This window comes from Gorilla gorilla, chromosome 10, assembly GCF_029281585.2.
Source record: "Gorilla gorilla gorilla isolate KB3781 chromosome 10, NHGRI_mGorGor1-v2.1_pri, whole genome shotgun sequence".
In the NCBI taxonomy this organism is placed as follows: Eukaryota; Metazoa; Chordata; class Mammalia; order Primates; family Hominidae; genus Gorilla; species Gorilla gorilla.
This window is the reverse complement of record NC_073234.2, coordinates 126,132,182-126,157,725: the sequence shown is the minus strand read 5'-3', so window position 1 is coordinate 126,157,725 and position 25,544 is coordinate 126,132,182. Positions and strand designations below refer to the sequence as shown.

The 25,544-nt window shown below is 42.5% G+C and overlaps 1 protein-coding gene across 1 annotated transcript; it reads left to right on the top strand.

Moving 5' to 3' along the window:
• Nucleotides 1-2,141: 2,141 nt before the first annotated feature.
• On the top strand, nt 2,142-25,116 carry PPP1CC (protein phosphatase 1 catalytic subunit gamma). Its single transcript, XM_004053888.4, has 8 exons — nt 2,142-2,463; nt 13,206-13,337; nt 14,346-14,576; nt 20,333-20,437; nt 22,237-22,460; nt 22,663-22,797; nt 23,766-23,826; nt 24,723-25,116. The coding sequence occupies exons 1-8, from the start codon at nt 2,409-2,411 to the stop codon at nt 24,791-24,793; spliced, it is 1,014 nt and encodes a 337-aa protein (XP_004053936.1). The 5' UTR covers nt 2,142-2,408; the 3' UTR covers nt 24,794-25,116.
• Nucleotides 25,117-25,544: the final 428 nt, after the last annotated feature.

Below are 25,544 nucleotides of genomic sequence, written 5' to 3'. Positions count from 1 at the left end.
CAGAACTGAACTCTGGAGGGGAGTTGCCCAGCAGAAAACAGCCTGGGGACAGAGGCTCTCCCCATGTCCCAGCTCAGTCTGAAGTCCTCCAGCCCTGATGATGTTGCAAGAGGTTAACACACCTGCCATTTTGCATGAGGAAAATTATGGCACTCCTATTGTGGGCAGAGACACAATTCAGTCATTCCACTGGGTTCCAAATTGATATGTGCCCAGTATGTACCAGGGATGTGAACGCTGCTGGGGGTTCACTGCCGGGTTTTACTGAATATGAACGAGGGCTGTGGTTTCAGGCTGTCCTGAGTTCCAGCCCTGACTCTGTAACTTCCTGGCTGTGTGACCTTCAGCAACCACCCTAGCCTCTCTGTGCCTCACTTTCTTCATCTGTAAATGGGGGTGATAGGAATAGGACATAATTCCTAGGATTATCTTGGGGATTCAATGAGATCATTTTTTGGCACATACTAAGAAATGAACACAGTAGCATTTTTTTCTTGTTTATTTTTCTCCACTGCACTTATCAGAAGCTGATATTTTTATTTGCATCTTTGCTTACCATCTGACTGACTAAATGACTCTCCATAGAGAAAAGCCTTGTCTGTCTTGATCACCCCTGCTTCCCTGTCTAGAACAAATGCCTGGCACAGAGTGGGTACTCCATAAATATTTGTCTGCTGAATGAATTGCTGTCTTTCATATTTCTACCCTAAATGCCATTCCGATGATGCACCCTGCCCTGGAGTAGCCCAAAGTCCTGTGGACTCCAGCAAGAGCCCCCCCGACCTCCATAGCCAGATGTTCACAGCAGCGCTGGGCACCAACTCCGAATGTCACCAACTGGGCTCATTGCCTTGGCCTGACAAATGGCACTTATGTGACTTCTGGTGGACAGAGCTGTAGCAGGGGAAAGTGAGTTGGTGCCTGAGGAAAGTGGATCGATAGGCTGAGTTCTGAAACTCAAGGGCCCTGCACCAGTAGCGAGGGGGCCCAAGTAAGGGGACACGGAGCCCGCACCCTGAGGACATTGCTTTGGAAGAGGATGCCTGGGTGGTGCAATTACCTCGTGGCATACTGAGATGGGGATTCGTGCATCCTGCACGCCTTGGGAAACAAAATGAATTTCTCGGAGAGAGGCGGCTTTGCAAAATGTAAAGCGCTGCAGGAAGCAACGTACATGGAAAGGTCAGGAAAGAGAGCCGATCTGTTTGCTGAGTGTGGGCTGTACTTCCAAACCCAGCCAAAGTCGACGCGCAGCCCCTGGAGGTGGCACAGTTTGGGGGCCCCTTGGATAGGAGTGCCCTCGGGGAGGCTGGGAAGCCGGAGAGGAATGGGCCAAAGTTTCTTCGGGTGTCTGCAGAACCCAGGACCGCCCGCGCAGCTTGCATCTTCTCTTCCCGCCCCCGGCCTGCACGCGTGAAATCTGCAAATTCCCCTTTTAACTGCTGCACGCGCTCGTTCAACTTTGCCCTGGCTAGAATCGGGATAACCGTCCCGATGATTACATAACTTTCCGAGTTCAGGAAAGATAAATCCAAGGGACAGAAATGATAAAATTTTCTTTGAGGATGGATTTTTTACCCCTAAAGTTACAGAAGTGCACAAAAAATATGTATACAAATACCCATATACCCACGACTCACAATGAGTAACTGTTACATTTTGACTTATCTGAAAGAGGGTTTTTTTTTTTTAGTTACCAAATAAACCTTTCTCTTGTCCCAAGTTCCAGTATATCTGAATCCAAAATAAGTCAACCTTCTTTTCTTTATTATTCTCCTTTTCCATCCTCACCCCAGATTTATCTTAAAGGGTAAATTCCAGGACCCCCGAAATCCCTCGGTGAGCTCCCACCTGTCCAGGTCTGCAAACATCTAGCCTCAATGCACAAGATCCGGCGATGGCCGCAACCGGCGGTGTGCACAGCTGCATTTCCTCCCCCAGCCCCAACTCCCGCGTGCAACTTTGCAGCTCTCGCTCGGGCCCGGCATTGGGGGCGGGCCTATTTACTCGGCCCGTTTGGCGGAAGGATCCCGTGCGGGGACGCGGTTGCGCTCAACCATCTCCGCCCCGCCCAGCGCCCGGGCCCCGCCCCCTCCCGCGCCCGGGCCCCGCCCCCTCCCGCGCGCCCTATGGCCCATAAAGAAGTCCCGGCCGGGCCGCTGCACTCCCCGCGCGCATCCGTGCGCCGCCCGAGGCTGTCTAAGGAGTCGGCGGCCATTTTGTTCTTCTCGTGGTTCCAGTGGGGAGAGAAGGAGGAAGCAGGGAGCGGGGTGGCAGGGGGGGGACCCGCCGCGGCTGCTGCCACCGCCGCCACCACCGCCTCTGCTCGTGGGGTGGGAAAGGAGGTGTGAGTCCCGGGCGCGAGCCGGCGGCGGCGCCGCTGCGGGAGGGTCGGCGGTGGGAAGGCGATGGCGGATTTAGATAAACTCAACATCGACAGCATTATCCAACGGCTGCTGGAAGGTAAGGGGGGCGGCGGGCGGCTGAAGGGGGAGGCGGTCCCGAGGGCGGCAGGCGGCCCCGGGGGCTCGAGGGAGGGGAATTGGGAGGCCGGTTGGGCTTGCAGCACCGTGGGGAGTGAGCTCCTCGAGTTGGCCCACGGGCCGGGGACTGCAGCCGGAGAGAGGCCAGCCCGGGATTCCCAACTTGTCGCCAGCCGCGGACCCTCCAGGCTCCGCTCATTCATTGCACGAGGGTGCAGGCTTCCTCCCGGCCGTGGAATTTGAAAACTCCGCTCCCCACCCCCACGTTTCCCGCCCCTACCCGTTTGCCCCCGCACACCGGACGGGTCTTTGGAGCGATGGTTGGGGATCCCAGTCCAGCCTCCTGGACGACGTGTGCCGTACTGTGCCAGATGGGCTTTTCGGTGCTCGTCCTCTCGGAAGGCAGTTTGATGAGGGCATGAGTTCCGCCGGGTTTGGGGGCTCTTTTCCTGCTTGCTTTTATTTTTATTTTTCGTGGTTCTGGGGTCTTGGGGGGCCCATTTCTTGTTACTTGGTTCATGTCTCAAGAGGTGTGAGAACCTGTCTTCGCCTGCCCTCCAAATCCTTTTAAGTTGTTCTAATCTTGGAGAGGTCTCCGCGCTCTTTTCCTGAACGTGCATCTGACGAGGAAGCCAACGAGGCTGACGCTATCATTATCTTTCCAATGTGCCAGGCTCTGTCTTAAGCACTTTGCATCCATGAATTATTACTGTAATCATAACTGACGCTTCTAAAGCGCTTACTGTGTGTCAGGCATTCTTTGAGCACTTAAGACAGATTTCATTTAATTCTCCCACCCATTGCAAGATATTTGCAATTTTTTTTGTTTTTGTTATTTTACAGAAGAAACTGAGATGAAGTCACTTAACCAAGGTCACACAGTTAGTGACAGTTGGATTTCAAATCCACATAGCCGGGAGCTAGAACCCGCTACAGACAACACTGTCACCTTATGTAGGAAGGAAGGTGGCCAGTGGTTAAGTAAAGGTTAATAGAAAGCTTTAAATTTCGGCTCATCTAAGACTTGTGAGGTGCCTGGCAATTGATTCATGTTGATGTGGGAGAGGGGCGAGGTTCAGCTTTTAAAGACGGAAGCTGAAATGAGCTGCTTTCAGATTCAAGGGCATGTCAACGGATGCTAACATCTTATCCAAGACTTTGTAAGAATTCAGTCATATCCCCTAACTTGGACACTTCATAATGGGAACTTGGCAGTTTTAACTGCTTTTTGCCTTTATACAGTCCTAAAATATTGTTGGACTATAAACGCTGTGAGTGGTGGAGTCGAGGGCATGAACAGTTGGACAGCTCTGGTGTTAGAATTTACAGATCTTTTAAAGTAAGTTATTAAAATGAAGCTCCTGAAAATATCTCGTCCTTTTCTTAATCTATGCATTCTTTCCTTTTATGCTGTCTTTAAAAAAAAACAACAAAAAAACACTAAATGTCATTAAGGACCCCTGAAATGCTCTTGAAATGTTATTGCAGGTGAAAACCTTGTATTGTAGGTGAAAACCTTGTCATTCTTTTAATGCCAGGTATTTATATAAGAACCATACTTTTTCATACTAGTTAATATAGTTCTTTAATTTATTCGAGGCAGCAGTTGGTCAGAAACTGATTAAAATAGTTTGCTGTAAGAAAGGAAATTTTTGTTAAATATTTTCTTTCTAAATTTTAAAATTCTGCTTATCTCTGCAGGGATATGTGTGGCTTTATTTCTCTGAGGAAACAGGAAAAGTTGGAATTTGCATGGATTAGAAACATTAGAATTTTAAGATCATCTAAGGCTTGCTAATTTAAGTTCTGGTTTGCCCATAACTGCCTCTATTCATAAACAGCTTTTGTTAATTTTGATCTTTAAAATCCTAATAAGTACTTTGCCTGGTAAGTAATGATACATCTAAAATGAGATCATTGTTTCTTAATAGTTCCTCTTGTTATGTGGCACTTGAAAACCAGGTTTTCTTATATTTCATTTTTTGCTGAAATTAATAAAGCACTGCATTTTAATGCCTTGGGAATAGGCTAACTGCAAAGTATACTTAAATTTCTTTTTTTCTCGTGGGTGTTAAATTGGCAGAGAAACAGTTGAAGATGATCCATTGAGGATATGTAGATATCTAAGTTAAATGATGTTGGTAATAAATTCTGTGTTTTACAATTTTTTATTTAAAAAAATTAAATTTAATAATTTAAAATAGAAATGAGAGTCTCACTGTGTTGCCCAGGCTGTTCTCAAACTCCTGATTTCAAGCAATCCTCGCACCTCGGCCTCCCCGGGTGCTGGGGTTATAGTCATGAGCCACCATGCCCGGCCTAAATTTTGTTCTTTTCGTAATGCCCCCAAAACCTTTTTTTCCCCTAAATACTTTAAGATGTAAGTATATCTGAAAGTAGAGGGAATATGACTTTTGTGACTTTGGTAGATTTTTTTACGTGTTTAGAATTGATCTTTTAAGCTTGAGAGCAGTATAACCTAGTTGAGAAGTAGCTGAGTAATAGTACTGAAAAGCTAACTGAAAAGTGAAGTCTTAAGAAAAACAGCATGTTGGTTTAGATCTTAGTCACTAACCTTTGCAGTTCTTTTCTTCTCTGAACTCTTGAGTATTTCTGTAAGCGAGGCATCACCTCTGCAACCCACCATGGATGCTTTTATCCAAGCTCTGCCTTGCTGATGATAAAACCTTAAGGTTGTTAACTCCTTAGTATAACTGATGTTAGTTATTTAAATAACTACACAGTGAAATGGCATTTTGAGAGAAAATAAGCCAGCTGTTGATTTGTTCTGATGTATTGAAGACAAGTGAGATTTGGGGCAGTTTTACTTTGTAAATGACCTCCTTCAAGGAGCCATGGTGGCTAGCATTTTTTTTGCATAGCAGGTGGTTGTAACTTACTTCACATCTTGGTTTGCAAGAAGCATCTTTGCTTTGAAGAAGGCCGTTGTCAAAGTGCAAGACCATGTCAGGCTCTGCAGAATTGCCTGACTTGTTTTAGTGATTTAAATATGATCTCTGCCCTGGCTCACAGAAAGTGCTTACAGATTTAATCCTCTGATACATAAGGGTTGTTCTGAAGGTAGGGAGTGTTCAGATATTCTGAAACTCTAAGATTGTTTAAATAACCCATGTGTTCAACTTTTTGATGCAGTATAAAACGTTCATATTCTGGTGTTTAGCCATCCCTGGTCCTAAAGATAATAAAGGACAAACATAATGGTTTAAAAAGGGGAAGGTTTCTTAATATGCTAACCAAAAAAAACCAAAAGTAATCTTTCCTAATGAACACCTGTAATTATTTATTTTTTTATTTTATTTTGGAGACAGAGTCTCACTCTGTCACCCAGGCTGGAGTGCAGTGGTGGGATCCTGGCTCACTGCAACCTCTGCCTCCCTGGTTCAAGCGATTCTGGTGCCTCAGCCCCCTGAGTAACTGGGATTAACAGGCATGCACCACCACGCTCGGCCAAGTTTTTGTATTTTTAGTAGAGATGAGGCCAGGCTGGTTTTGAACTCGTGACCTCAAGTGGTCTGCCCGCCTCAGACTCCCAAAGTGCTGGGATTACAGGCATGAGCCACCGTGCCCAGCCTGTAATTATTTGTTTACAGAGCAGGTAATTTTTACACTCACATCCAAGTTGTCAGTTTCTATTTCCCTCATTGATAAGAACTCTGATGTGAGCCCTTGCCCTTCCTTTCCCATCAGTATGTTGGTCATATGCCCACTTCCTCTCCTTCTAGGCAAGGTGGGAAAGCTCTGTTGGAGACAGATGATCTGCAGCTTGCAGGAGTCCTTTTTTAAACCACAGCATTGAAAAAGGATTACTCTCCTTGTGCCCGCAGTGCCCTCTTGCCTGTCAGTAGCAGGAGGCAGCAGTGAAATCTGACAGAATTGTGTGTGACGTTGTGCTTGCGGGGGATGTGGCACACAGGAGCGCTCTGCATTCTGAGCCTAGGGTGTTCCTCCTCATAACTGGGCAAATGGACATGCAGTTGTAGCCCAGCAGTGGTCAGCTGTAGAAATTAGTGAGGTGATTTGATGTCTTTGAAAGCACAGTCCTATTACAACCTGTAACCTGTTGTGCAGAATCACAGTACCAGTCAGCCCACTTGACTAGGTGAGGATTCCTGATGGTGAAGCAGGGAAATTATTGATGTTATGTGGACTTCACCATTTAACTTAATTTACAATTGAGGCCGTTAGTTGACCTGAGAGATTGAAATATGAAGGAGATAATATTCTGGGTGTCAGTCGCTTTGTAGATAAAGAACTGGAAAGTCATTCAAGACCAAGAAGGAAAGATTTCATTTCCATGGAGCTTATGGAATTCCAGGATAGAGTTTGATATTTTAAGATCATACCTCTGTATCCAAAGCATCAAGAACAGATGATGTGTTTGTGGATCTTGGTGATTTGTCTGATATCTCCAGCTTCCCCACTTCACTGGGGTTTACTGTCATCCCTCTTCTAGAAGGTAGTGGTCATCACCGACAGTAAAGCTTACAGCAAATGAAAACTCAAAATGTAGTCTACTCAGTGGTATATTACCGAAATGTGTTCTTAGACTGTGGAAAATTAAAGTTTTTAATGGATTGGTTTTACTCGAGGTGTAGAAAACTCAAGATGCTTTATTGAGAACAGTAGACAGTGTTTTGCAGCCACATCCTATCTGCCTTGAAAAAAATGATGTCACTTTTATTTTTTTTACTAGAGACTGGGTCTCACTCTGTCCCCAGGCTGGAGACCTGAACTCCTGGGTTCAAGCGATTCTTCCTCCTCATCCTCTTGGCTAGCCGGATCTATAGGCACACACCACCACACCTGGCTATTTTTTTTTTCTTTTTCTTTTTTTCTTAAAGACAGGGGTGTTGCCTAGGCTGTTGTTTAACTCCTGGCCCCAAGCAATCCTCCCACCTCAGCCTCCCAAAGTGCTGGGATTACAAGCGTGAACCACAGCTCCCTGCCTTGGTGTCACTTCTCAATGCCTGAAGTGTAACCCCATCAGTTAGGAAAATCAGGATGGGAGAGGGCAGGGTGTGGAATAAAAATTGTGATAATCAGAACATGGAAGTCTTTCTGCTGGTGACTTTGCAGAGAAACTAAAGTATTCTTTTTTCTTTTCTTTTCTTTTCTTTTTTTTTTTTTTTTGAGTCTTTGTCACCCAGGCTGGAGTGCAGTGGCAGGATCTCGGCTCACTGCTGCCTCCACCACCCAGGTTCAAGCGATTTCTCCTGCCTCAGCCTCAGTTGTTGAGTAGCTGGGACTACAGGCATGTACCACCATGCCCTGCTAATTTTTGTATTTTTAGTAGGGATGGGGTTTTACCATGTTGGCCAGGCTGGTCTCGAACTCCTGACCTCAGCTGATCCACCCACCTCGGCCTCCCAAAGTGCTGGAATTACAGGCGTTAGACACCGCATCCGGCCCAAAGGATTCTTGATAACATTTTTGTGGTTTATACTTTTGCAGAAAAGAACTCAGTTATTTATGGGAGTGCTTAATGTTGGAAGTATTTACTGTTTTTTGTTTTGGTTTGAGTCTTATTTTCCTAAATGTGTCAAATATCATGAGGCTATTGATTTCACTGAAATGAATATGATGTGGCATATTGTTAGAATTATCACCTACTTTTTAACAGGATTATTTTAAAACAGCAAAATCTTCGTTGGCTTATTTTTATACCACTTGTGCCTTTCTTAGGTTCTGAAACTTCATTAGAATTCAGCTAGGGCTTTTTTAGTATATGCTATTTCTTTAATATGTTTTTCTTTAAACAATTAAGGGGCCTTTATGTGGCAAGGAAAATACTTTTTTATGCCTCATAAATAATCTCAAACTTGTCTTAAATTTCCTTCCATAGTTTCCATCTTTGCTTTGCTTTTTGCCAGCAACTAACTTTCAAAAGTAGTATTGCTTATGAGAAAGAGCTGGTGTTGTAAATAATCACCAATGCTATTTTATTTATTTAAATTTTTTGAGACAGGGTCTCACTCTGTGGCCCAGGCTGGAGTGCAGTGGCATGATCTCGGCTCAATGCGGCATCTATCTCCCGGGCTCAAGTGATCCTCCCATCTTAGCCTCCCGAGTAGCTGGGACTACAGGCGCATGCCACCATGTCCAGCTATATTTTGTATTTTTGGTAGAGACTGAATTTCACCGTGTTGCCCAGGGTAGTCTCCAACTCCTGAGCTCAAGCGATCCTCCCACCTCGGCCTCCCAAAGTGCTGGGATTATAGGTCCGAGCCACCGCATCTGGCTGCTGTTCTTTTATAATTCAAATTTTTACCAGTTTGTTTTCAGTAAAAATGTGTGGAAGTTTTTATTATTGCTCATGTCAGTGATTTGCCAGAAAAATAGATCAGATATATTTCTACAGAGCAACCTTCACTTTTAACAGTAATAATACATTTTCCTGAATCTCCCTTTCTAGCCAGATAAAGAAATATTAATACTTGTACTGAAAAGTCACATCCTTAGGTCTAAGTTGGTGTTGCTTTTTTGTTGTTGTTTGTTTGTTTGTTTTGAGACGGAGTTTGTTTGTTTGTTTTGAGACAAAGTCTCATTCTTGTTCCCCAGGCTGGAGTGTGATGATGCGATCTGGGCTCACTGCAACCTGCCTCTTGGGTTCCAGCAATTCTCCTGCCTCAGCCTGCCGAGTAGCTGGGATTACAGGTGCCTGTCACCACGCCTGGCTAATTTTTGTATTTTTAGTAGAGACGGGGTTTCACCATGTTGGCCAGGCTGGTCTCGAACTCCTTACCTCAGGTGATCCGCCCGCTTCGGATTCCTAAAGTGCTGGGATTACTGTCATGAGCCACCGTGCCTGGCCCAGACGGAGTTTCTTTCTTGTTGCCCAGGATGGAGTGCAGTGGCACAATCTCGGCTCACTGCAACCTCCACCTCCCGGGTTCAAGTGATTCTCGTGCCTCAGCCTCCTGTGTAGCTGGGGTTACAGGCGTGCACCACGATGCCCAGCAAATTTTTGTATTTTTAGTAGAGATGGGGGTTTCACCACGTTGGCCAGGCTGGTCTCGAACTCCTAACCTCAGGTCATCCACCCGTCTCGGCCTCCCAAAGTGTTGGGATTACAGGCATGAGCCACCGTGCCCGGCCTTCTCCTTTGGTTTTGAAGTTCAATGTAGAACAGATTCTTAATTGGGAGGGTGGTATGGTGGATGCACCACTAGATGTAGCATCGCGGCCTCGTGTCCTTAAGCTCTGTGACTTTGGACTAAGTCACTGTAAAATGGGAGATGACAGTGCCTGACTTCCTAGGATCGTTGACAGGATTGAATGGCAATATAAAGCCCTTAGTACAGTGCCTAGTGGATAAGTGCTCAGTAAATGTTAACTACAATGAGTAAATAATTCTGTTTGATGGACATTGAAAATAGTGAAGTCGGCCAGGCACGGTGGCGCACGCCTATAATCCCAGCTACTTGGGAGGCTGAGGCAGGAGAATCACTTGAACCCAGGAGGTGGAGGTTGCAGTGAGCCACGATCGCATCACTGCACTCCAGCCTGGCAACAGAGCGAGACTCCATCTCAAAAAAAGAAAGAAAAAAATAGTGAAGTGAATTTGTATGCTTTTGGCTGATATGGCAACTTTTTTTTTTTTTTTTGAGATGGAGTCTCACTCTGTCACCCAGGCTGGAGTGCAGTTGCACGATCTCAGCTCACTGCAACCTCCACCTCCCGGGTTCAAGCGATTCTTCTGCCTCAGCCTCCGCAGTAACCAACCACCACGCCCAGCCTGATATGACAACTTTTAAGAGCTCTCCAGTGTTCACTTGGACTGCCAAGCCCCATTTGAAATCTCTGTTAGACAATTCAACGTGAAATTTAAGAGTAATTCTAGATTTTCATACTTTGAAAAATACTCCAGTAAAGCCTGGTAAGCAAGTGGCACTATTGTTTTATAATTTTATAGTGCAGAAACAGGCTTTTTGCTCATCAAAAGTATATAGTCTGGGCTGGGCACGGTGGCTCAAACCTGTAATCCCGGCACTTTGGGCGCCGAGGCAGTGGATCACCTGAGGTCGGGAGTTCGAGACCAGCCTGACCAATATGGAGAAACCCCGTCTGTACTAAAAGTACAAAATTAGCTGGATGTGGTGGCGCATGCCTGTAATCCCAGCTACTCGGGAGGCTGAGGCAGGAGAATTGCTTGAACCCGGGAGACGGAGGTTGCAGTGAGCCGAGATCGCGCCATTGCACTCCAGCCTGGGCAACAATAGTGAAACTCCATCTCTAAATAAATAAATATATAGTCTGGAATGTATGTTTAATTCTAATGCCACCAGTCAACACTACTTAAAGACTTATCCAGATTTCAGTCATGCAACAAATTTTGAGCACCTGCTGCATGCTGGCTATGGCTCATGTACACTACAGAGCAGGACTACTGCTGTGAGTTTACTGCTGTGGGTTTACATTCTACCAGCGGGTCCAGATGAGCCGGCAGAAGCAAACTGGCAAGTATAAAACAAATACAAGCATGGTTGAGGGGGTGTGGTGGGTAGTGACCTGATGTTGAGAGAGCCTTTCAAAAAGCATGCAGCAAGCTTGTGAGGGGAGAGGAGATGGATGAGAGAAGCTTTTCTCCAGGGTGAAGTGTGGTATCTGAGCAGAGGCCTGAAGTCTGAGCAGTTGTATGATAACTGATGGAAGATGGTTTTGGCAGTTTCTATCTTTATATAACTTTTTTCTTTCTGCTAATTTTAGGGTATTTAAGAAGCTTTCAGACCATGTTTGTTGATGTTTTTCATAAGCACCATTCTTTAAATACAAATCTTTATTTTTTCTGGAAAAGCTGCATCTAATCTTAATATTAAGAGTAATTTTTAAGGCCAGGTGCAGTGGTTCATGCCTGTAATCCCGGCACTTGGGGGGCCAGAGCAAGAGGATCACTTGAGCCTGGAAGGTTGAGGCTGCAGTGAGCCATGATCATGCCACTGCACTCCAGCCTGGGCACCAGGCTTCTTCAAAAAAGAAGAATTTTTAAATTGCTGTTAGTATTGCTTTTGCTTTTTACTGATCTCTGAATGTCCTTACCCAGAGGACAAACAGAAACAGAATAAAGGAGTTAAAACAAATATAAACTATGTTCAAAGGTGACAGTGGAGAGCTTCCAAAGCCAAAAAAAAAAAATTGTTAGCAACATTGATTTCATCTGATGGCGTTGACTAACTACAATAGCATTCATACAACAAAGCTTGCCCATTATATGGTATGAGCTATTTATCGCAGAAATATTCTCCTGGAAGACTTAGAGTTAGCTATTCATTCATAAGTGTGGGACTCTGCTGAAAAAAATTCACGTTGAAACCAGAAGCTTCTAGGATTTCCTTCCTAGCCGAAAATAAAGCTTCCTGCTGGGCAGTCTGCCCAAGTTTTTGGTTAACTTGTGGTGAAATCACTAATGATTGGCATTTTCTGGCCAATGAAGTGGGGATCCCATCTTTCACCGGGAGTATTTCCTGAGTTCTAACTCTGTATGTGTGTCTAGAGAGAAAAAAGATTACTTATGGAAAAAACATTTTTGTTGCTCAGTTGCTGTTTTATTAAATATGCATCTGTTTCATATCTTTCCTCGAAGACTATTATTACTATGCTTTTATTGCTTCTTGTTGTATAATATTTTTATCAGAATGAGACTTAGTTACATATTTTGGGGTCCAAAAGTGAACTTTATAACTGTAAAATTAAGGTACATTTAGCAGTTCCGTGCTACTTTATCTGTATCTAATGACTATCCAGTCTGTTAACACTGGAACCAAAACAAAATTTCTTTCCCACAACTACCTACGTGCTGACAAGTGAGTTCTGTTGCAAAGTTTGTACTTTGATAGAAGAACCCTAAGTGCTCTGGTGGTGTGGATGCCCCATGCTGTGCAATGATTTCTTTCTCCCATTATTATCTTATCTGTTCAAATTATTAGGGAACGTGCTTTCTTACAGTATAGCACATGACTGACATCCTTTGCCCTATATAGACGTGAGCATAAACCCAAATGCAGGCCCAGAAAATGCATGGCAAAATAAGTACAATGAACCAACGTTTTCTTAATGAAATGAAAACAACACTAACATTTTTTCATAGGTAAATTAAATCAGAGATCCTCAGGAGGAGATACCCATGGTCCTCTGGAAAACACTGATGGGGGAGGGTTCTGAGTATTTCCAATCCTGTTTCTTTTCTTTTTTTTTTTTTTTGAGACGGAGTCTCGCTGTGTTGCCAGGCTGGAGTGCAGTGGCGCGATCTTGGCTTACTGCAACCTCCGCCTCCCAGGTGCAGGCGATTCTCCTGCCTCAGCCTCCCGAGTAGCTGGGATTACAGGTGCACGCCATGTTGGCCAGGATGGTCTGGATCTCTTGACCTCATGATCTGCCCACCTCACCCTCCCAAAGTGCTGGGATTACAAGCGTGAGCCATTGCATCTGGCCTGCAGTCCTGTTTCTAACAGCATTTGCACAGACAGGATGGCTCTTTTTTTGGAATACTATAAAAGAAGTCTTATTTGGTATCGAAGATGCAATTAAGTCTTGTCTAAGATTTTAAGATTCTAATTAGACATTAAAACCATGTTTATTATAAGTGTCCTGAAAATGAAGCCACTCAGAAAGCTAGTTAAACCATGTTTTTGCCCCTTTATCTAAATCTCGTATTGTATTTTGTATTTTGGCTTCATTGGACTAATTGCGATTTTTCTCTTGCAGTGAGAGGGTCCAAACCTGGTAAGAATGTCCAGCTTCAGGAGAATGAAATCAGAGGACTGTGCTTAAAGTCTCGTGAAATCTTTCTCAGTCAGCCTATCCTACTAGAACTTGAAGCACCACTCAAAATATGTGGTAAGTTTGGGGCACACAAGTTATCTTTCGTTACATGATCGATTAACTGAGTCAAGGATATGTTGATGACCTTGTATTAGCTAGCAAAATGATTATCCTGTTTGCGAATAGCTTGGAACTACTTAAAAGTAAGTTAAATAGTAGCTTTAGAATAAATACCTCTAATGGACTTAGTTTACTTAGATGTACTTCAGATTTTTTTAAAAAATATTTTGCTGAAGGAATAAACATTGCAGGAGAAAAAAATGAAACTAAGAATGGAGAGCTGAGGAAAGGTCTGAACTACCTGGATGTATAGGAATATGTTTAAGTTTAAAGCAACACTGGTTATAGCTAAAAATAGAACTTCCTTGATGCTGATTTTGTGGTTCTGTTTTCTGCATAATAGAAGCACATAATCTGTTTTAACTCAATGTAAAACTAAACTTTATTCATTTGAGTAATATATTCTTATAGCATATTTGCATTGATAAAACTTTGTGTTCATGTTTTTAAAAGTAAAATGTTCTTTGGCATTATCTAGCAGGGAGAAATTGAAAGCTAAATGCATTGATGGGTGGGGGGTGGGGGGGGTGTGTATGTGTGTATGTGCTTTTGTTCAGATGGGGCCAAGACTCACTAGAAGTGCAGCAGTTCTGCTGACACAGTACCCAGAGACTGAGCTGTCAGAGATCTGATATTGATCAGTCAGCCTGAAAGGGATACCATGTTACTTGGCAAGAATGCATGCTTGGACATAATAACCCTTTCCACAGAATAAATTCTTAATAGTTGAATTTTATGTGAGGTTCTGGACATACACATATACTTAAAATTTTTGTTAAGCTCAATTGAACTAAATATGATGTAAGATTGGAAATTACTTAGTGTTGGCTGCCCAATTAAACTCTCATTACTAGAGGTCAATGCCATTTTACAATGAATATTTAAAGAATGTCTTTCCAAAGCTTTGTTAGTGGATTGAGCTTTAAGTATGGGAACACTGTGTAACAAAATTCTTGCTTCCAGGTGACATCCATGGACAATACTATGATTTGCTGCGACTTTTTGAGTACGGTGGTTTCCCACCAGAAAGCAACTACCTGTTTCTTGGGGACTATGTGGACAGGGGAAAGCAGTCATTGGAGACGATCTGCCTCTTACTGGCCTACAAAATCAAATATCCTGAGAATTTTTTTCTTCTCAGAGGGAACCATGAATGTGCCAGCATCAACAGAATTTATGGATTTTATGATGAATGTAAGTACTTTTCTATATCTAAGGAAGAGTTATTGAAATTAAGATATTTATCATAAACAATTATCACGTACTTCTGTTAGGAATTGTGAGAGTTCAGATGCAGTGGTATCATCTCTCATGTTTTCTATTTCATCAACTTGTTTTTAGCTTAGCTTTTTTAGGGGGGCGGGGGAACGGAGTCTCACTCTGTTGCCCAGGCTGGAGTGCAGTAGCACCATCTTACCTCATTGCAACCTCTGCCTCCCAGGCTCAAGCAATCCTCCTGCCTCAGCCTCCCAGGTAGCTAGGACTGCAGACATGCATCACCACGCTTGGCTAATTTGTGTATTTTTTTGAAGAGATGGGGTTTCACCTTGTTGCCCAAGCTGATCTGAAACTCCTGGCTCAAGGAATCTGCCCACCTAGGCCACTCAAAGTACTGGGATTACTGGCGTGAGCCATGGTGCCCAGCCAGTTTTTTCTCTCTTGGGTAGAAAAATAACACTGCCGCTGTAATAAAATAAGGTCTTGGATTCTTTTATGATGTGATGATCAGATTAGGAAGTAATGATCATGGTAATGGTTGCTTTAAGATTTAAATTGTTGTATTCACAGATAACTTAATTCTTAGTAGAAATCTGAGAACCATTCCAAATAGTTTTTTAAGCAACTTTATTATGTAATTTCATTCCATAAAATTAATCTGTTAAAAGTGTACAATTCAGTGATTTGTAGTAAATTTATAGAGTTATGCGACCATCACCATAGTCCCCAGGCAACCACTAATCTACTTTTTGTCTTTTCTAGAGAACATTGCATGCAAATGGAATCTTGCAATACGTAAATAATTAGTTTTTGAAATTATTATAGTTTTTCTCCTTCTGGCATATCCACACCCAGGAAGAATGGCAGTAACTTTCCTAAAACTAAAATGTGCTGAACAAAGATTATTTTTACAGTATTTTACACATTTTGTGACCCATTTTGGATTGTTTAATTAAAGGTGCACTTTGATTTGACTATTGACAAAACACAGTTCTTAAAGCTTTGAAAATAGGCTGGGCACAGTGGCTCACGCCTGTAATCCCAGCACTTTGGGAGGCCACAGCGGGTGGATCACAAGGTCAAGAGATCAAGACCGTCCTGGCCAACATGAGGAAACCTCATCTCTACTAAAAATACAAAAATTAGCCAGGCGTGGTGGCAGATGCCTGTAGTCCCAGCTACTCAGGAGGCTCAGGCAGGAGAATCGCTTGAACCCAGGAGTCGGAGGTTGCATTGAGCCAAAATCACACCACAGTACTCCAGCCTGGGTGGCAGAGTGAGACTCTGTCTCAAAAAAAAAAAAAAAAAAAGCTTTGAAAATATCAGTTCCGATAAAGGGTTTCAAGTCAGAAAAGGTTTTGAATCTTTACCTTCACCTTCCTTTTGTGCTCATCATTGCTGCCAGGACGGGTTTCAGGTTTGGAGTGAAGAGGTGGTTAAGGAACTTCAGGTACTTGGCATTTGCTAATATGATTATAGGGATATCAGCAAAGGGTTGTCCCTGTGGCCCTCCCCTAGACCACATCGTAACCTAGAGTCTCCAGATGCGGTGTTTTTCCATCTCATTTCACATAGATGTGTTGAGCTAGCACATTTGTTACAAGTGCATCCTAGAAAGATTATATTCACAGACTCAGCCCTTCTACTACCACCCTTTCCGACAACTGGATGTTTGCTTGGTCTGTGACCTTGAGATCCAGCTGATAAGATAGGGTGGCAGGAATCATCAGGGACAAAAATTCTGTGGGTTCTGGACTGACTGATAGCATTGAACTTGTACATGAAAGATATTCAATATTAACAGTGATTCTGTGTCAGAGAAGTACCAGTAAGCCAGTTACTACTCCTTAGGTAGTGAAATGCAGGGCAGGTGTGATGGGTTTTTTTTGTTTGTTTTTGAGACAGAGCCTTAGGTTGGAGTGCAGAGGTGGGGTCATAGCTTACTACGACCTGTAATTTCTGGGTTTAAGCAATCCTTTCACCTCAGCCTCCCTAAGTGCTGGGATTACAGTCATGAGCCACCACACCCAGCCAACACTGTGTTTTGGATACTTATTCCAAGTGTTACTCTTGAGGTTTTTTTTTTTTGTTTTTTGTTTTTGTTTTTTTTTGAGACGGAGTCTCACTCTGTAGCCCAGGCTGGAGTGCAGTGGCGCGATCTCAGCTCACTGCAAGCTCCGCCTCCTGGGTTCACGCCATTCTCCTGCCTCAGCCTCCCGAGTAGCTGGGACTACAGGCGCCCGCCACCACACCCGGCTAATTTTTTGTATTTTTAGTAGAGGCGGGGTTTCACTGTGTTAGCCAGGATGGTCTCGATCTCCTGACCTCATGATCCGCCCGCCTCTGCCTCCCAAAGTGCTGGGATTACAGGCGTGAGCCACCGCACCCGGCCTACTCTTGAGTTAAAGGATTCCTTTTACATAGCTGTTAGCCCAGCAAATACTTTTCATGTTTGCACTGATGAATTCAAATCCAGTTGACCTCATTGTTGTGACGTGTATCCTAATGTAATGATACTGGCTGCATCAGTTTCAGTTTCTACTTAATGCAGAGGCCTTTAAAAAATGACTTAGAAGATCAGTGTTGGTTGGTATCAGTTTCAACTCCTGTTTGGTCATCAACACAATTTGTAGATCTTATGCTCAAGCTTCCTCACTCTCATCAGGCAGATATAATTTGCCATCCAGTCTACTTGTGGGCATGAAAGTGCCCTTGACATAGGTGGCTTTTGGTTGAAGGCTTGCAGACATTTAATATATATATAAAATACTTATTAATTTTATTAAAATGAAAAGTTGTATTCAAATGTTGATTTTCATGGGACAATTTAAAAACCACTGCCTGTTTTCCAGGTACATAAGTACTTTATACTACCATTTCTTTTTTTTTTTTTTAAACTTTGTAAATGTGATGGAAAGGCTGAGGTATATGTTGTTGGGTAAAACATGAGTGTTTGTTGATCTGTTTCTGCTGCCGTAGCTGTCTGATGTACAGTAATGAGAAACCGCATTACAGGTTATGGCTCAGAATCTTAGGATTTGGAAGTTAGGCGATTACCCTGGCTAAACCTTTCAGGAGCCAGGTGTTCCTAGTGGTCTGAGGTGGCCTTAGGGAGGAAATGAAGAGAGAATAGAAAGAGGCAGGCCCACGCTTAAAGTGCTGAGAGGGAAAAGGAGGAAACAAACTGATTTTTGATGGAGAAGCCAGCAGGAATCGGCAGGAGAAGCTGGAGTATGTGGCATAACTAAAGAATCAAAGCCCGGGCGTGGTAGCTCACGCCTGTAATCCCAGCACTTTGGGAGGCCAAGGTGGGTGGATCACTTGAGGTCAGGAGTTCAACCTGATCACAGGAGGTCAGGAGGTCTGGCCAACATGGCAAAAACCCATCTCTACTAAAAATACAAAAATTAGCTGTGGTGGTGCACACCTGTAGTCGCGGACACTCAGGAGCTTCAGGCAGGAGAATCACTGGAACCTGGGAGACCATGGTTGCAGTGAGCCAAGGTTGCGTCGCTTCATTCCACCTAGGTGATGCAGTGAGACCCCACCTCAAAAAAAATATCCAGAAGTGAAGCTGACCTTGGGGAAAGAGGAAGTCACTGTCACTGGGGAGCTAAGACAGCAGCTGTGTTTTTATAATACAGGTTAAGTATTCCTTACCTGGAATGCTTGGCACTAGAAGTGTTGCAGGTTTCAGAGGTTTTTTGTTTTTGTTTTTTTTTTAATTTTGGAATATTTGTGTTATAATTACTGGTTAAACATCCCTAATCCAAAAATCTGAAATCCAGAATGCTCCAGTGAGCATTTCCTTTGAGCATCATGTGAGTGCTCAAAAAGTTCCAAATGTTGGAGCATCTTGGATTAAGGATACTCATCCTGTGGTGGTAGTAGTAGTAGTATTGCTGTTGGAAATGGGAGGTGGTGGTTTTTGCAGATTGCCCTTCAGCCTTTCGTAAGGAGGAGTTTGCTTTTTTTTGAGACGGAGTTTCACTCTTGTTGCCCAGGCTGGAGTGCAATGGTGCGATCTTGGCTTACTGCAACCTCTGCCTCCCAGGTTCAAGCAATTTTCCTTCCTCAGCCTGGCGGGAGGAGTTTGTTAAACTTTCCGAACCCCCCAGTGAAGGACCTCTAAAGAAATATGCAACAGGGTGAACCATAGTCAGTGTTAGACCCAGTCATTGAGAAACCAGAAATTATTAGGAGAAAAGATAACACTCCTCTGCAGAGAGAAGGCAAACATTTGTTGAATTTACATTACATTTCAAGCCCTGTGCTAAACTCCCTAAGCAGCTTGATTTGCATTACAGGGTGGGAGGTGTGGTTCAGGTCAGTTGCTTGGGCTGGCTCTAACTCTCAAAGGAGAGGTATAGGTTTAAACCTTTAGATGTCCCTGTAGTCCCCAGGAAAAGAGACTAAGGACAAACTCTTGGTTTGTTTTGTTTGTTTTGTTTTGTTTTTTGAGACGGAGTTTCGCTCTTGTTGCCCAAGCCGGAGTGCACAATCAAGGCTCACCGCAACCTCCGCCTCCCAGGTTCAAGTGACTCTTCTGCCTCAGCCTCCCAAGTAGCTGGGATTACAGGCATGCGCCACCACGCCCAGCTAATTTTTGTATTTTTAGTAGAGACGGGATTTCTCCATGTTGGTCAGGCTAGTCTCAAACTCCCAACCTCAGATGGTCTGCCCGCCTCGGCCTCCCGAAGTGCTGGGATTACAGGTGTGAGCCACCACGCCTGGCCAAACTCCTGGTTTTTAAAGATTGTGCTTAGTATAGTACATACAGGAAACAAAGGCATCTGGACAATTGGACAGTCCTCAACCAATCCAGAGAAATTTGTTCTTGCAAGGTATGTGACTAGGTTTTAAACTCAGAACATCAGTTTCCTGTAGAAACAGTGCATAGAGGCATATTTCTGTCAGAACTGCACTCTGACTCCAGAATGTGTGGATGCCTTTGCTGTTGAGGGAACATGACCATCCTGTGACATCAGGCCTGTGGGAGCATGTGGAGTCTGTGCAGTGTTGGAAACAGATGCCCTGTAGTGCCTGTGAGAGGCAGCCGCTGCCGTGTGATCATTGTGCCTCCTGCTAGAGTACTGAGGGCTGGGGATCCTCTGGTATCAGTAGGTTATTGAGGGGGGTACATGGGGGATGGGTGCTAACTCTCAGGTTTCCTCAGAAGGAAGGTCATAATGCCACATGTGTAAGTTCGTAATTGAATTCAGAAGTAGGGGACTAGCTGCGGTGAGATTGGACAGAGCAGACTATTTCAAACAGAATTGATGCTACCAGATAATTCCTGGGATTTGATGGCAATCCTTAATCATTATCAAATCTGGAATTCTGGTTTCATGCTTCTGTGGAATTTAAAAAGATTTCATGTGAAAATGTAAGTCATTGCTTTTAGATCAGATATGTGTCTCTCCTAAACCCCTTCCCTCCAGGAGAGTCTTTCTTTAAAGAGATGGGGTCTCACTATGTTGCCCAAGCTGGTCTTGAACTCCTGGGCTCAAGCCATCCTCCTACCTCAGCCTCCCGAAGTGCTGGGATTACGGGTCTGACCCACCACACCCAGCTCTTATTTTAAAAGAGCCTTAAAATAAGATGGTTTTATTAAGATTCTTAATGAAAACATAGTTTCATTTGCTTAAAAGGCACCCAGAATCTTGCTTTCGGGGAAGTTAATCCTGAGAGAATGAGCCTACAGAACAGTAATACTCTCTTTTTAATCACAGGTAAAAGAAGATACAACATTAAACTATGGAAAACTTTCACAGACTGTTTTAACTGTTTACCGATAGCAGCCATCGTGGATGAGAAGATATTCTGCTGTCATGGAGGTAGGTGGGCTGATTTTTGTTCCAAATAGGTTTTGATCCCTTCCAAAGGGTGAACACTTTAACATTTGTGAGTTATAATTGGGATGACTTTCTCTGACAGAACACTCTCCTTTGTTGATGTGTTGCATTGCACTTTCACTCTGATACAGCCAGGATCATTTGGATAAAAATCTTAAGGAATTGATTTATTACAGGGAATTCTAGACTCTGTAAGCTAGGTTTGAAAATAGAGCAGAAAATTTTTATTTTTATTTTATTTTTTGTAAGGATGAGTTCTCACCATGTTGCCCAGTCTGGTCACAAATTCCTGGGCTCAAGCAATCCTCCTGCCTCGGACTTCCAAAGTGCTGGGTTACAGGCGTAAGCCACTGTGCCCGGCTTAGAAAAGTTTTTTTTTTTGAGATAGAGTCTCGCTCTCTCACCCAGGCTGGAGTGCAGTGGCACCATCTCGGCTCACTGCAAGCTCTGCCTCCCAGGTTCATGCCATTCTCCTGCCTCAGCCTCCTGAGTAGCTGGGACTGCAGCCACCCGCCACCACGCTTGGCTAATTTTTTGTATTTTTAGTAGGGGCTTCACCGTGTTAGCCAGGATGGTCTCAATCTCCTGACCTCGTGATCTGCCTGCCTCGGCCTCCCAAAGTGCTGGGATTACAGACTTGAGCCACCGCGCCCGGCAGAAGAGTATTTTTAACTATAAAATGAACAATGTGTAATTTGCTGTGCCAGAGATCCTCTAGAACACTCAAGATGTGAATAGATTTTCCCTTGATTGTTTTTTATCCTCTCAGAACTTTCTCTGACTTGGATTTTAAAAGTTATTTTGGCCAGGCATAGTGGCTCGCATCTGTAATTCCAGCACTTTTGAGAGGCCAAGCCAGGAGGATTGCTTGATGCCATGAATATGAGAACAGCCTATAACATATCGAGACCCCTGTCATTAGAAAAAGTTTTAAAAGTTAGCCAGGTGTAATGGTGCACACCTGTAGCCGTAGCTATTTGGGAGGCTGAGGCGGGAGGATCGCTTGAACCCAGGGGTTTAAGGCTGCAGTGAGCTATGATCGCACCACTGCACTCCAGCCTAGGCAACAGAGCAAGACCCTATCTCTGAAAATATATACATATATATGTTATAAGCTGTTTTGCTTTGCTCAGTGGTTGTGCTTTCTATAATGTAATTAAAATAGTAATTGCAAAGAGAATTTCTTTTCCTGTATGGTCTGAAATTAATCGGCCATCAAAAAGCCTGCATAATGTCTTTTATCTCTGTGCTTCTGTACTTAGGTTTTGGTAGAGTTGGATACATGGTTTTTAACTCTTACAATATGCATCCCATATTGTAACTCGATACAATAAGCTCTTGTAGATTTTAATGGTCTGTGAACAGTGCAGGTTTCCTAGAGAACTACCTCACACTGAGCATCCTTATCTTCTCAGCTCAGTCATTATAAGCCATCAATCATAACATCGCTCATTATTGTCATCAACTGGGGGAAGCCCATAGAAGAGTTTTTTAAATCACTGGATTTTATTTTACAGTGTTCTGTATAATATAATTGTTTCCATGTACTGTTTAAACCTACTGCACCCCATGCATTACTGCATATAATTCTAGTGTGTATCCAATTGTCCTTTTTCTGTGTGTTTTTTTTTCTTTTAACCAAAAGTAAATAAAATATAATCATAGATTTGAGTTTTTATATCAGGATTATTGAATTTCTATGTAGACAAATGGAACGTTTGAAGGGGTAGTATCCTTTTAAAAGTTCTGCTTTCTTCTTTTTTTTTTTCCTCATTGAATAGGTTTATCACCAGATCTTCAATCTATGGAGCAGATTCGGCGAATTATGCGACCAACTGATGTACCAGATCAAGGTCTTCTTTGTGATCTTTTGTGGTCTGACCCCGATAAAGATGTCTTAGGCTGGGGTGAAAATGACAGAGGAGTGTCCTTCACATTTGGTGCAGAAGTGGTTGCAAAATTTCTCCATAAGCATGATTTGGATCTTATATGTAGAGCCCATCAGGTATTGATTTTGAATTTTACATGTACACTTAAGAGCATGTGTGTGAGCACAGATTCTCCTTGTTGATTTTGGTGGGTAGGTATTGCTTATTTATACAAAGTGTTTCTGGAACACAAGATATCAGGCTCAATGGGAAACTGAAACATGGTTTTACTCACCTAATATTTGCACCTATTTATATTGAAAAAATTTTCTCTTCAAGGTGGTTGAAGATGGATATGAATTTTTTGCAAAGAGGCAGTTGGTCACTCTGTTTTCTGCGCCCAATTATTGTGGAGAGTTTGACAATGCAGGTGCCATGATGAGTGTGGATGAAACACTAATGTGTTCTTTTCAGGTAGAGCATGGTTTCAACATTATTTCCTTTTAATATGTTTACACTTTGCTGATTGAAAAATATAATTGCTACTTTTTGCCTAGTGTTCATTTATGCTGAGTAGGCTAAGTTTTTATTTTCCCTTAACCAGTGTGTATTATAGTTGAATAATGTGTGGATCCCTTGTAAAAGAAAAAATTAATTATGGAACCTTTTCCCAGTGTTGAATTATAATTTTTTGCATTGCATATTGGCTCCTTAATGCTTATGGCTCTTTTACTGTAAATCTAAAACCTTAATGACAATGTAATGTTCAGCTAAAATTAAATCACCACTTGAATGTGAAAAGTACTGAGTGCCTTGTGCTATGTGTTTACTTAGTTCTGCCCTCTAGTCTAACTTCCACAAAACTTCTATTAATGTGCCATGACATCATTTGGCCTTCAGTTGGCACAAAAGCATTATTTAGAATCTGCCTCAGCCTTTTTCTCATTTGCTTATTATGATACTTGTACAACTTCAAGCCAGCCTAGTCATAAACATAAATACAGCCACCAAATCATGTGGCAGTCATAGTTAAATGAATTAAAATAGTTTTTTCCCAATTATCAGAGAGAACTTGCAGCTTTCAAAATTCCAAAGATTGTGCAAGGATCCCCTACAGGTTGGAGAAACACTTTTGTAAAGAACTTTCTCCCCTGTATCAGAAGGAGTAGCTAAAGATACTACCAGGTGTAGACTTCAGAAGATTGTCATTATACTCAGAGACAAAATAATTTGTCCAGATAATAGATTTTATCTGTTCGTCATAGCATTAATTACTAAATGTTTACATTCAACATAGCTTGTGTTAATATGCTAGGGGGGCTTTTACAGTTGTTGGGGCAGTTGTAAACACCATCTGAACAGAAGATCTGAATGAAATTTAAGGACTCTTAAGATTTGTGGTTGAGTATATTTCCTAAGTGAACTGTCTTTTGAATCTCCAGATTTTAAAGCCTGCAGAGAAAAAGAAGCCAAATGCCACGAGACCTGTAACGCCTCCAAGGGGTATGATCACAAAGCAAGCAAAGAAATAGATGTCATTTTGACACTGCCTAGTCGGGACTTGTAACATAGAGTATATAACCTTCATTTTTAAGACTGTAATGTGTACTGGTCAGCTTGCTCAGATCTGTGTTTGTGGGGGCCCTTCCTTCCATTTTTGATTTAGTGAATGGCATTTGCTGGTTATAACAGCAAATGAAAGACTCTTCACTCCAAAAAGAAAAGTGTTTTGTTTTTTAATTCTCTGTTCCTTTTGCAAACAATTTTAATGATGGTGTTAAAGCTGTACACCCCAGGACAGTTTATCCTGTCTAAGGAGTAAGTGTACAATTGATCTTTTTTAATTCAGTACAACCCATAATCATGTAAATGCTCATTTTCTTTAGGACATAAAGAGAGCCCTAGGGTGCTCTGAATCTGTACATGTTCTTGTCATAAAATGCATACTGTTGATACAAACCACTGTGAACATTTTTTATTTGAGAATTTTGTTTCAAAGGGATTGCTTTTTCCTCTCATTGTCTTGTTATGTACAAACTAGTTTTTATAGCTATCAACATTAGGAGTAACTTTCAACCTTGCCAGCATCACTGGTATGATGTATATTTAATTAAAGCACACTTTTCCCCGACCGTATACTTAAAATGACAAAGCCATTCTTTTAAATATTTGTGACTCTTTCCTAAAGCCAAAGTTTCTGTTGAATTATGTTTTGACACACCCCTAAGTACAAGGTGGTATGGTTGTGTACACATGCTGCCTTCTTGGGGATTCAAAAACAGGTTTTTGATTTTGAATAGCAATTAGTGATATAGTGCTGTTTAAGCTACTAATGATAAAAGGTAATAACATTTTGTACAATTTCCATATAGTCTATTCATTAAGTAATCTTTTTACAGTTGCATCAGGCCTGAACCCGTCCATTCAGAAAGCTTCAAATTATAGAAACAATACTGTTCTATACGAGTGACCGATTATGCTTTCTTTGGCCTACATTCTTTATTCTGCGGTGAAGTTGAGGCTTATAAGTTAAAACAAAGGAACTAACTTACTGTCCACCAGTTTATACAGAACTCACAGTACCTATGACTTTTTTAAACTAAGATCTGTTAAAAAAGAAATCTGTTTCAGCAGATGACCGTGTACAATACCATGTGGTGAAAATGAATTCAGACTTATTAAATGATGAACTTGTTAAATCTTCTCAGTGTCTATTTATCAGCACAATACACACAGGAGAACTGTTGATGGCATATTGAATAGATTTTCCTGAATAAATTGCTCTGGAAACCACACGGTTGCATTTTGGTTTTGCTTCTTTCAAATAGTTTTCCAAAGATGGATTATAATACAGATACTAATACTCTTTGAGTTGTAACCTGGAGACATCTATTTGTGTAATAGAGTGATGAGGTGGAACGATCCTCCTCTACCATTTGGGGAGATGGGGATTAATCTGTGTCCATAGTTTTCTTACTGTCTGGGTTCACTTGAACTTAGTGGCGAATTTGAAAGCAGCTCACTTTGTTTTCTGAGTCAGCCACCTATATTTTCATGCACAGTTCTTTGATCTCTTCCCCCTTCCCTGGTTTATATGGAACACAGTATCATGTCATATTTTGTCACAAGTATGTATCTTAATTTCGCAAAGGTACGCTAAAAATGAGTGAAGAGCATGTCATTTGAAAAGCTTTTTTTTCTGTTACAAAGTGGTCTCCCTG